We start from the raw sequence: 12,953 nt of genomic DNA on the forward strand, positions 1-12,953 counted from the left end.
GCCTAACGGCCTACAGTAAAACATTTAGTTCCACTTTTGAAAAACCTACATCCGTATCAGTAGTCTGATATATTTTGTGTTCATAAAGATCGAGAGATTTTTGTCCATCATTTTCTTTTGTAATGGGTTATCTTGGAGGTTCAGCGCGTTTTATTTCAATAAGCAATTGTACAAGGTTTCAGCGTATCGCCAAAGAATCTAACAGTCACAAGAATAAGTGTGGTAGTCTGCAATGCTGATGCGATTTTGTTTTTTTTAGTTCGTAGTTATGTATTAACAAAGAAATCGAAAATGAACAGAGGTTTTCTAAATGAATAGAGGATTTTGCGACATGCCTGTTAAGTTCAAAGTCAAGTCTATTTTTCTTTCAGAAGTTATTTCGCATTTCAGCTGTAAAACTACTGATTTGGTCTTCCTTCATTCAAAATGCAATTTAGTTCTGGCTTAACATTTATCACAAAATGATGTAAACATCCATTGGTATCAAAATACGCCTGCCAGCTACCTTTCACATGCATTTATGTTACCTCATATAGCCCATTTTTGAGATTAAAGTAAAACTACCACTGAATGGGTATTGTACAGTAATTACTGAAAGCGGAGAAACTGAAATATTACATAATTTAATGAGTTAATTTACAAGAGATTGACAAAGGACCCTGTGGGAAGGATGCACCGTGAAAAAAAAACTGTTAGTTACATTTTTTTTCCAGAAGAATCCTATTAAGCGAACAGTGAAGTGGCTCTATGGGGCGTATTATGGAAATTTCTAGGTTGATTTAATGAGGCTGTTCACATCAGTTCCATACTGGTTACAAGGGAAAGTGGACACAGGACGTCTACAATATAGGTTTCCAAAATTAAAATTGGCAGTGGGACAATGAGGACGTCGAGTTTTTGCAAAATCACTTCAGATAACGAATACCACATTAAATCCTGTACATTCTATGCACCATGAACAATGTTTTATGTATCAAGTCTCTTATCTATCTCTTCTAATGACTTCCCTTAGCGGGTTGTTAGTATTTGACAGCAGGTCTCTGTGCAGGGAACTTTTTTTCCAATTCTACATTCAAAGGAGGTCCATCAAGGTACATGATTGGCAATTTTCGTCATAATCTGCACATTATTAGCATCGGAATTGACATGGCAATAACATTGGCGGTTTCTGATGTGTCTTCCTCGAACTTTACCAAAGTCCTCGAGGAGTCTTTTCTGGCAGCGAACACTTTTCAGATACCCGGTGGTGGCACTCCTGGGCCAAAGCAGTAGGCATGCACATACCCAATTTCACAGAAAAGGGCCTTCTTATAAAGAAGGTGTACAGAATAAATGGAATTGCGTTCTTCCCAAAGTGACCTTCATCTGTATGCATTATTTAAAGAGACAGTATCCAGATGTTGTTGGACTGACTTTTAAAATCTGTTTCAAGACAGTTTTACCTTTCTTGAATTTAGTCCCAACAGTCTTATCAAATGATAATGGGCCCAAATCATATCCATTATGAAGACGATAATACTTTAAAAGTTCACAGTTTTCCTGTACAATCTAGTATAACGAAGAGAACAATTAAAATAACTTTTCAAGAGTCCTTGGGGGAAGTTTCTAAGCGATTTCAACCGCATCCAATGAGTTCCGGGAAGAATGAAAAGGGCTGGGTAGTCCATACTAAAAGGATAGCATATCTCTTTAAAACAGTTGTGAATGGAAATTTGCCCACGGTTGCACCAAAGCAGTACTCACTGGAAGGGCGATGGATTAAAAAAAATGAATTTAGCAATATACCACTGGTGTTTCCATTGGCCTTGGCGAGAACCACCGCCGGGGTGAGTTATCTGGTAAGGGAGGACTCCTCCCGCTGGCCAGGCGGTGACACCGCTGCTGATTTGCTGAGCACCGCGGCCGAGTATGGAAGAAAGCTGCTCTCCGACCTCTGCGCAGCCGCGGTGCACGTGAAGTCGGAGCTCGAGCTCCTGGGCCCCAGCGCGCCGCTCTGGTTGCTGTGGCAACTGAGGCAGGAGCAAGGCGCGGTGCCGGCCGGCGTCGAGGCGGCTGCAGCCGCCGCCGCTGCGGCCGCTGCGGTGGCCGCGCTACTGTTGAGCCCGTGTGGCGACTGGTAGAGGCCCGGGTGGCGAAAGCTGCAGAGAAGTTCGGGCCGCGAGTACGGGTGCGAGAGGGCGCGGAAGGTGTCGAGCGGGCGGATGGAGGTGGGGAAGGGCGTGGCGCCTGTGGCGGCGGCGGCGGCGGCAGCCGCAGTGACGCCGACGTGGGGGTAGTAGTGCAAGGGCACGTGAGAGTGGAAAGGGTAGGGCAGGCTCCCAGTGGCCGCCGCATGGGTCATCATGTAGGTATAAAAGCTTGGGTCAGCCGGGTGGGGCCATGACATAGCTAGTCGCTGTCTTTTATCTTTCATCCGCCGGTTCTGAAACCAAACCTAGATCAAGAAAGAAAATGCATAGCGTCAAGACATTGCAATCCAATTTTCCACTGTACTCTAGCATACTATACACCTTAAATAGAAATAAATGCTTTGCAACTAGCGTCTTAGTTCATGCATTACCACTCTGAAAATCTAAGGGTTCCAGAAATGCTACCGTTTAAAAAATACTATTCACTTTGCATCAGTAATTATAATTTCCACAAATTATTCAGAATGATACATACAAAACATACAACACAATAAATGACTTTTTCATCTGTAACACTAATACATGAACATTAAACGAAAATGTGCAATATATTTATTAACGGTAAATAGAGTACACGAATTAAACAGTATGCACCTTGATAGTAGTTTCGGGTAGATTTAAAGCGGCCGCCAGTTCACATCGCCTGGGTCTGGATACATAGTTTTCTCTGTAAAACTCTTTCTCTAGTCTACCGATTTGTTCTCGGGTGAAAGCAGTTCGATACCGTCTCACCTGGTCAGGACCAGAACCCGAATTGCCTATTGAACTGGAGTTGCCGTTCAGATTCGTAATACTGGACCCATTCGAAGAAGTATTAGTTGAACTGCCATTATCAGAATAAACTGGAAGGAGAAAAATAAAACCGTGAACGATCGGTAAAGCATGAGCAGAAATTAATAAGGCAGCTTTGATGCCACATAATTAATGCTGGCTGTCATTATTACAAATGGTGACTGTTATTAGAGTCAATAAAGTTCTACGAGACTCTGCATAACCAAATATATCTAGTTAATTTGCGGTAAGTTTCGGTAATTATGTATAGATAAAGGTTCTGAGGTATTCATCCATTAGCCATTTGAATTAACACAGAATAGATAAACCCCGGCCTCTTCTTAGCCGTTTTGCTTCATTTACAGAGCCATTTGATATTCTTCAATATTTTACTTTTCAGCGTTTTCGACCAGAAACAAAGCGCACATCTGAACTGGCAGTTGTTTTAAGACCAAAATATTTTGTCATGGACAAGATAAAGGCCCATTTGAAATTCACAAAGCCGAATAAAATATGAGGTTTTTCCGAATAATTAACCGTTATCTGCAATTTAGATATCGGTGCAATTGAATATTCACCGCAAATCGCCATTCAAATATCTATGTTTGTGCAGATATACATCCTAATGAAGAAAATACCGTTGGCATAAAAATAAGGGTTTCACACAACTTCCTCGCAGTTATTTTTAAATGAAATACTTTAACACTGTCTGTGCCTTCTTTGTCAATTTCAATGCCATATCTCAATCCAGATATATCTTGCAATATGAGTTTAAAAAGAAAATACATGACTGTTACGGGCCTGTTTTATTTTGAACGATTTACTGGAAATAAGCGCAAGTATTCTGAACATTGCACATGTGTTTTTACAGTTTATTTATGCACAATGAATCAGCTTTTGGCTTCTATAATTCAAACTACAAATGAAAATGCATTCAAAGTCCTTGATACATCGCAACAGGGTCCTTTCCAAAATGGTTATTTTCTGTACTTTCACGTGTCCTCGTGCAGAAGAAAGCAGATAATAATTTCCGAGTAATGTTTAACAAATAAATGTTTACCTTTGTTTGTATTTTCTTTGAGGTGCGTTGTACTGACGCCGGCAGGAGAGCGGAGTGTCGAGCACCCCACATCAACATCACTGTTCATTTCTGCTTCTTTCTCTCGACTAGCAAGTTCTGGGTAAAGGGAAAATTTTTTCCTGCTTTCCGAAGACGAAATTTCAGACGAAGACGTGCTGTCGCTTGAATGTTGATGGTGGAATAAATTGTCTATCTCAAATTTGCCGTTTGTTGGGGTGTCCCCAACAGTGTTGTGGAGGGAGGCGGAAGTTGGTCTGGGGCTGAGACGACCACTGTGATGAGAATTTTCAAGGGCCTCCTCCACCGCATTTCCAGCTGAGTCTGACAAATTCGAAATCCTTTTGGCAGCAGGACTATGCAGACCCCGTTCCATCAGAATTATTTCTTTTCTTATTCTTTCCATCCCGAAGCTGAGAGCAGGTTGCAGGCTGATACTGCACTAATGATGATCTTGCAGCTGGGGCCAATTCACATCCAACCCCGCAAGTGTCTCGAAATTTATCTTTTTGGTGCAAAGAAAAAGTGTTATGTCAATACGAGGGAACGACTGGTCAAAATGACCCGTGCTTCCTTTCTCCCGATGTGTCATTCATCAAACTAGTGCTCGTCATTAAGGTACGAATGACGCTGTTCGAATAATCATTTATTGTAACAGGTTTATAAGCAAATAAATACAAGCGTCTGTCAGTGGATGATGAAGGCGGCCTAGCGACAGGCAAATACATCCAGGTAGAGAAGAATTAGAGGACAGCCCCTGTCCTCAGCCGATGATCGCATGCCCGGATGCTCTGGGTTTTGGCCTCTGGGGTGAAATTGACAGTCTGATTAATAAAATGAATATTACAGCATTTCCCTGTACATTTAGCTAGATCATTATGCTCTGATTTTGCTTTGCAGTTCTTGCCGGGTTCAGATAATAGCATCTTTCTCACCACACTTTTGGTTGTCCGTGGGCGAGCGGTGTAGGTAAATGGAACCATCAAGTTTAAGAATTTTCTTCATTCATTTCGATTGATTATATTTTGAACCTTTGGTCAGTTTGGATTGAAGTGCCATAATGTCTTTTTTTTGTTGACAATGTGAAGTCGGATTTCTTGCCATTGCACTTTAAGATCCTGGCTTTCCTGTTCCCTATTTGCGTGTTCTCTTTAACATCTACTCCTTCAGCCTCTCATCTTGTCATTGCCTGTTTTACCTCTTTCACAGATAACTCCAGCTTTAATAGTTTTTCTCGATCCTTCACATTGGTATGAAATGTACATATTAGGATAGCACGAATGGAGTTTCTTTAGCATGTCCTTCATTGATTTATTGTGCCGGATCTATCAGACGTTTAGACAATGAAATATATGCTTCACTTGTAAAGCACATCACAAGAGCGCAACACCGACACAATGCTTTCCCTACTGAGATGTATTGCATAATTGAATAAAGTTTTATTTGGTTTATTTTAATTGGCCTTATCAAGTGATGTATTTTGTAATATCTTACTTTATTGATTTAATTAAATAGTATGATATTGAGACAGTTTAGCTGCCACTCTGTATCTCCCTCTTCTCTCTCCAAGTCTGTTACACTTAAATCGTTCATTTATTTTAACATAAGATATCCTAACTCCGTTCATACTGTTAGAGACATTAAAAAAGATCCTTTCGTATGAAAAGTTAAAAGGACTATTTTCCAATGCTATTTACTTTTAAAACTAAGCTATTGATATATAATCTTCAAGTAAGTTATTGATATATAATCTTCAAATAATCGTGTAGTGCGAAGCAAACAACTGGTTAAGGTTAATCCATAACCTGTAGCAACAATACATTTACCTCGTGTTCCCGGTCAGGGAAATAATGTAAGGCTAAGTAACAATTGCGGTTTGGAGTTTAAAATTCCAGAGAGGATTTGGAAGATGGAGAATCTGTGTGGACCAGCTACTCTCGGTGTTAATAGTGGTAGTAATGATGACGCTGATAGCGATGATGATAATGATGATGAATTTGTTGTTGTTGTCATCATCACCCGAGTTACTTTGGTTTTCGAAATCAATGTTTAGCGACGAAAAGTGAAACTTACGAGCTAAGTTGCGAAATACTAGCATGAAATGTTAATTAAAACTTAACTGTTCATTTCACAGAATAGTTGGTCCCGAGTTCCCCTTATGGGAAATGACAATGTAGCAAAAGCGTTCAAGATGCATAATTAATATTAAATAATGCATAGACGGAGCCTATATCATCGATGCTAAATGGCTTAATTAGTACTGCCCTCCATGCTGTGGAATGAAAACAGTAACGCCCTGTCATATATATAAATATATATAATCCCAGTATTTTTTCCAGTTTATTACCTGCAATAAATTATCATATTCACACTTTTGTACTCAGTATTTACTCTAATTTCCGCATTCAAACAAAACATAAACGGACAATAAATGTCGAAAACAACGGTAATAGAAACAAGGCAATAATATTGCTACAATTTATGGGAAGCCACAAGCGATTAATGTTAATTGTGGGTAAGAAATGCATTAAAAGGCAGTATTAAAAGTTGCATGGTGAAAATGATGTTTTCTTCCCATGGGTCTCGTGCAATAACAGCGGCTTCTGTAAAGTACAGAGGCAGCATTTTTAATGTTATTGTTTCGCAATAAAAAGAAGTTACAAAACATCATAAATTACTGAAGTACAAGATGTCATTAGGTCTAAAGCGATACACCTTTTCGTCATTGTAGGAATTGTTTGAACCATAGGTTAGTACTGTCTTATAGTTAGCAATCATAATAACATTTCGGATCCTGAAATGGCTCGCTGTCTCAATAATTAAGAGGCTTATATCAATGAAACAAAATACAGTATTCCTGGTAACAATGGTGTTTATGACACATTGATAACAATGTTTTTCAAGCTTGATATTCAGTCTTGTTTAATAATGTTATCTGTGACCTGCCCGCAAAAGCAATGAATATTGCAACTAATTAATTCTGAAGCTTTGCAGTATTTTTGAGTGAAGATATTAGACAAATAAAGATGAATAGAAGCGAGATTAACTGCACTCGGCTGAAATATCTGTCCTCTGGCGCCCTCATCTGTTTTATATTATTATAACAGCCAAATTGTTCCATAGCGGCTCCATGGTTAATTTCCCTTAGATTCGGAGACATCTCAAAAAAAAGATGGCAAGTTAAAAGTGAAACTCGCATTGTTGTCCGTATGAGTTAACTTACGTATAGATCAATTATTTTACATCAACACAATTGGAAAGTGCTGATACAAAGGATAAATGCATATATTGATTTGTATTTAACTTCATAATGAACTGACCTCTAGAGTTTTGTGTTATTATTTTGTGGGCTAACAGTTGACTGCCCCGTGCTATTGTCAAACAGTGGATGTCATTGGAAGATTTGTAATTGTCGAGATCAAGTGATGAGAGAAAAATAAGGAGAGAACTTTACATGTCCAAATCTATCTCATAATCGGAAAATCTAAATGGTGAAAGAACAATCTCATTATAATTAACTGATTATTAATTAGTGACTGATTTAGAGACCGTAGAATAATGTCGATTTTCATGGACATAATACTGATTAATGAAACTGACAATGTAATGTTGAATACAACACAAAGAAAGCGGCAAGCGCATTGGAAGTGGGTTACGTTATTTAATATCCATTGTATTGTTCTATGGTTCCGCAATTCTCTGATTTTTGTTTCTAATCTTTATATTGTAATTAGCTTTAAAATTATGTTAATGGAAAGTTTTAATCAGATAGTAAAGTCATACAACTGATCAAACCCCGAGAAATAGACGGATCACAGCAGTGCAGTAGTAGTTCACTTTAGCTCGCTCAAAAAAAGGTTTACAGTAACAGGCTAAATATTTGCTCTTTCGTCTAATGCTGGTACGCGAGGTGTAATTCTGGAGCTTTAAAGGTTATAGCAGGCAATAAAAGCCTCTTAAATGCTTTTTGTCTGACGCATGTTGCATTGTCACGAAGAAGGTTTATTTCAGATTACAGTTCACAATTCTACTACATTATTGCTCATTCCTGGCATTCGATGTAAAAAAATAAACAGATCTTTACAAAACCAGGTAACCAGAAACCAAACGTTGCAAATTAAAATCAACGGGAACAAGTCTTATAAAGAAAAACAGAAAGAGGAAGTTGATTCAAATGATCACAAAGCTCAGCATTGACCTTGGATCAACAGCTACAGTACAGATGTGTCATTCTATAATGCAGTTCGTGTCCTTGACGTTTGTTCACAAAGTTTAATTTGCAAGGAGTCCACACTATGTTTTATTTGCCAACTGCAGTTGAGTTACAGCAATAAAAAGATCAGGTAGTTTGGACCAGGGTGTAATACGTGCTTAATGGATAGTCAGTGCCATTTCTGGGAGGTGGAAGTTAAATTATTTGCTCGTTGCCTGCACCGGTATATCATTCTCAATATTTTGAACGAGGAGGAATTTGCACTTTCAAGTAGTCACAGAAAGTATCTGTGAAATTATATCTGCAAGGGTTGGAGTGAAGACAATCATTTAGAGAATTTATAAGATGGATTCAACGTCGCTGCAGTACAAGCTGACGTTAGAGACATCTAGCGATAGGACAGTAATGTTGCAAGACGGAGTGCGCCCAATTGACATGAAATCAGTACTCTCCACGAATATTGGATTTTCGCCTGCTATGTTTCCTTCGGCTTTGAAAACGGCTCCAAGTGGAAGATCCCACGGATTGTATTCTGAAGACATTTCCTCTTGTGGTTCGCATGGAAACGCAGATAGGGAGATAGTTGCTATCTCACCTGAGGCAGTTCCATTCACTGCCAACCAGCTTCAAAGTGACAGTCATATATCTTTGTTAAGTAACTGCCGCCACAATCCCTGCATTAGAGGAGAACTCCCCACAAACTCATCAATTTATCAGAATTGGGCTTTAGAATATCCCCGGGCTGCACCTGCCCAGATCCAGACAGATCCCAATGACCTGGACACGTCTGCCTTCAGCTATTCTCAATGCTATGGAACACCCATTTCAGGAGAAGCACTTCATACTACAAGTCCCAGCGTCCCGATGCATTTAGGTCAGTCTGTTTGTTGATGCATACTGATATACTCTAAACCTGACTTTCAGTAATGGCTAACATGGTTAAAGATTGCGTTTGTTTTCTAAACGTGTTAACAAAAAAAGACAAGTGATATTTTCTTGTTTTATAGCACCAGCCGGACGATCGGTTCCGACTGTTTACTTTAACTTGACTCTGGTCGCAAGGCATTTATTTCCCACATTTATTTTTAGAAGACTAAAGCCACCACACTTTAGGAAATGCGTTTTTTTCTAAAGAATCCTAAAATACGCATGAAATCTATTCAACTAAGTTACCCAAAGAAAGCGATCCATTAGTTCGTCTTCATTCAGTTCCTTTACATCTATTTTTTCACTGAAACATTTCAGAGGCCAAGCCAAACTTTTCTGTTTGTAGATAAAGTACGTTAACCTAGCGAGTTAAGAAGAAAGCTCACTTTAGTCGAAAATCAAATACTTTGGATATAGTCACCATCCATTCAAATATATATGGAGACATTGGAAGCCAAATTTGAAAGTGAATGGTATATGACAACTCATTTCACATGCTTGAGGTTAGGTACAAAATTACTTTTTGAAGATTAATTATAGAATAAATATATTGGCATTGATTGTCATCTTCCAGCTTTATTAGTACCGAGGAGAGAAAATAGCTAACTTCACTTAAAATAAGTCAGGATGGCATCTGTGGTTTGGTTATCAGTGACTTGCATGTGCAAAAACACATTACACCTAAATGTTATCGCCTTAAATTCCTGCTCATGGATATGTGTGTGTTACCTCAGCTTTAGGATTTACGTCGCAATGGTCAACGTCGCAAAACCCAGAGAATAGACGAAGGAAAAAACGAATCCCTTACAGCAAACAGCAAATTGCTGAACTGGAAAAGGCTTTCGAAAAAAATCGATTCCTCACCCCTGAAATCCGATTAAATATTTCTTTCAAATTAGGTTTAACAGAAAGGCAGGTAAGACGATTTCTTTTCAGCTTTTACAAAATGAAAAAGTGGTGTACCTGCCCGGCGGTGTTCTCGTTCTGTTTGCCGAAAGGTGGGCGCATTTATTCGCACAGAATATTGAACCGAGACACTTCCTATTTGTCGTCTTCTGTTTTTAAAATTATACTTCTATTTTTCAGGTAAAAATATGGTTCCAAAACCAGAGACAGAAGGAGAAAAAACTTCGTGTGCAGCAACCGATACATCCAAGCTGCCCTGGACTGTAAAAGAGGAACATCTTTATTCAAAGGAAGCATGGCTTTATCAGTTACAAAAACATAGTTCCTAGCATGTAATGGCGATTTGCTTCTCTTCAGATATACATGGACATAGATCATTCAACATAGATCATAGATCATTTCCATATTTTTAAAACAACTGTATGTGTGGAAAAGTTTCATTTGACCGTATTGTAAAATTTAGTTTCTTTGCGTTAAACAATATTAACGGGTTGATTTTGCTAAAGATAGGAAACAAGGAATACTTACTCTAGGAATTTAATTCTTAATGGAGAGATTCAATTTGATTTGCTCAAATAATTATCTGTAAACCATTAGTTTTAACATGTACATGACTACTTAGAATGAGGCAGTTGATTTTCCGAAGGTTATTTTTAGTGTCACAATGATCATTTTGGTAAGGGTTGCAGAAGACTTTGCAGATGAATGTTTTTATTTTCAGATTTGGAATGATTTGAAATACTCCATTGTAATAAATAATAATTTGTATTTTAATAAAACTGGCAACTTTGTAAAGGAGCTACGTAGCATTCGGTGTACATTCAAGACAGTTTTAACCTCATCTTTCCAAAACACATTGCAATATGTATACGCCAGAATTTAATGGTTGGAGACAAAAGCACGTTTTTAAGTACACTTAAATTGTAAAAGTACAAAATAAAACTCGGTTCTATTTAAATTATAAAATACATCTATCACTTGATCGATCGATCGATCCACCTACCTACCTACCATCCTATCTACCTATCTGTCTATCTATCTGTCTGTCTGTCTATCTATCTGTCTGCCTATCTATCTGTCTCCCTATCTATCTATCTGTCTGCCTATCTCTGTCTATCTATCTATCTGTCTGTCTGTCTGTCTATCTATCTATCTATCTATCTATCTATCTATCTATCTATCTATCTATCTATCTATCTATCTATCTATCTATCTGTCTGTCTGTCTGTCTGTCTGTCTGTCTGTCTGTCTGTCTGTCTGTCTGTCTGTCTGTCCGTCCGTCCGTCTGTCTACCTAACCAACTTGTGCTCAAGTTCAGGGAAGACGTAGGAATCAAACATATTTTCGGTGATGCTTCTCACGTCGAAATTTCGGAACTATAATACCAAAAAAAAAACAAAAAAAACGAATTTAAGTTAAAGCAGGATGTTCATATACCTGTTGGGCATACTCAAATAAAAAAACTTACAGATATAGTAAACTTCGCAGTAATCAAAAAAAAAGTGTAAGTTATTAGCCAATTACATCGAGAATCATTTGAATCAGCGCTTCTCAGGCGGTACCGTTTTCAAACGTATGACTGAAGATCAAAGGTTCTAGCGAATGTGACATTTTATCAAAACCTTGCATTAATAAAGCACCTTATCACTTCCAACAAACACTTCCCGAACAATGAATTCCATATGGAATCATCTTGTGTGTAGAACAGGTAATTTCAAAACACTGTTGTCCTACTATAGAACAGTATTTTCGAATGAATATTCAGATTATCTTTAAATCGATCGATCTCTGTATCTATGTATGTATGCTTGTATGTATGTGTGTATCTGTCTGCCTACCTATCTGTCTCTCTGTCAATCTGTTCAATTTCTAATTTTGCTTCGTGATGATTTCCCCCTTGAACATTTGGTATTCTCTTCATGGCTTCAGTTTTAATAATTAAGTAGTTCCACGTTGATTCGCTCACAGATTTCCTAAACGAAAGTATAATTTCCATTTGTGTTCCAGCGGGAGTTCCGTTCATGGAATAACATTATAGCGATTCTGCTCAGTATTATTTAACTCACAATAATGCATTAGCTTCTGAACGTTTTACGTGCAATGCTATATTCGATTATAATAAAAATAAACGTTATTCTATGGCAAGGATAATTGATCAGCCAAATCCTGCAAGCGTAATCAATTTATTTTAATAGAACCTGCAGATTTCTTCCGACTGTGTTTTCTGCTCTGTGAAATGTTATGTTTTGATTGTCGCTGCAGTTTGTTTCCCTCTCTCCAAGTATTTAATTTGATTATTCTGTGTAGGAATCATTAAGACTAATGAGGAAAGGAAGTTGGCTCCAGAATAATCAGTTCTCATTTGCACCTGTGTTTCCTACACCTCTTTTGCTTATGTCAGTTGTCTCTTTACTTGAAAATGTACGTCTCGTTTCTGTCTTTGGTTCGTCGTTAACATCAACATGTGCAAAAGGTACAAGTGGCAAAAAAAAACACCAATAGCAGTTCCCCAGTTCTCCAGAAGAGTAAAGCCATCATTCTACAATTTTCCGGCGTAAAGCTTTCCCAGTGGTTAAAAATAAGATAATGGTTAAGTAAGAACAAGACCTGTCATCCCTTTCAGGATACTCAAAATATCCGTTAGGACTCTGGCAATAACTTATCTTCGAAATAATGCCTTTAGATTTTGTACGTTCATTTGGGAGAGCTAATCGGATGACAGTTCAACATCTCATTTGAAAGACGCTACTTCTGACAATGCAGCACATCCTCGGCACTCCACCGGAACAACAAGCCAGCATGTTGTGGTCAAGTTGAGGGAAGATGTAGGAGTCGAGCTTACACTCAGCGACCATGTTCATGTCGAAAT

At 38.3% G+C, this 12,953-nt stretch overlaps 2 protein-coding genes across 2 annotated transcripts; one reads left to right on the plus strand and one right to left on the minus strand.

The window, feature by feature from the left end:
- Positions 1-1,831: 1,831 nt before the first annotated feature.
- evx2 (even-skipped homeobox 2) lies at positions 1,832-4,444 on the minus strand. Its single transcript, XM_052025190.1, has 3 exons — positions 4,021-4,444; positions 2,784-3,031; positions 1,832-2,434 (listed from the first exon to the last, which is right to left on the minus strand). Exons 1-3 carry the CDS (start codon positions 4,442-4,444, stop codon positions 1,832-1,834), a joined length of 1,275 nt encoding a protein of 424 aa, XP_051881150.1.
- Positions 4,445-8,596: 4,152 nt separating this feature from the next.
- On the plus strand, positions 8,597-10,351 carry LOC127578171 (homeobox protein Hox-D12-like). Its single transcript, XM_052029808.1, has 3 exons — positions 8,597-9,125; positions 9,913-10,094; positions 10,265-10,351. Exons 1-3 carry the CDS (start codon positions 8,597-8,599, stop codon positions 10,349-10,351), a joined length of 798 nt encoding a protein of 265 aa, XP_051885768.1.
- The last annotated feature ends 2,602 nt before the right edge of the window (positions 10,352-12,953 follow it).

This window comes from Pristis pectinata, chromosome 1 (assembly GCF_009764475.1).
Source record: "Pristis pectinata isolate sPriPec2 chromosome 1, sPriPec2.1.pri, whole genome shotgun sequence".
NCBI lineage: Eukaryota > Metazoa > Chordata > Chondrichthyes > Rhinopristiformes > Pristidae > Pristis > Pristis pectinata.

Bases quoted from the DNA above. Each gene is read 5' to 3' on its own strand.
- evx2 (XM_052025190.1), bottom strand. From the start codon at position 4,444: ATGGAAAGAATAAGAAAAGAAATAATTCTGATGGAACGGGGTCTGCAT. The intron at 3,032-4,020 runs GTAAACATTTAT...TTCTCCTTCCAG, and splicing joins CAAAGAAAATACAAACAAAG to TTTATTCTGATAATGGCAGT. The intron at 2,435-2,783 runs GTGCATACTGTT...TTCTTGATCTAG, and splicing joins TACCCGAAACTACTATCAAG to GTTTGGTTTCAGAACCGGCG.
- LOC127578171 (XM_052029808.1), top strand. From the start codon at position 8,597: ATGGATTCAACGTCGCTGCAGTACAAGCTGACGTTAGAGACATCTAGC. The intron at 9,126-9,912 runs GTCAGTCTGTTT...GTGTTACCTCAG, and splicing joins CAGCGTCCCGATGCATTTAG to CTTTAGGATTTACGTCGCAA. The intron at 10,095-10,264 runs GTAAGACGATTT...TCTATTTTTCAG, and splicing joins TAGGTTTAACAGAAAGGCAG to GTAAAAATATGGTTCCAAAA.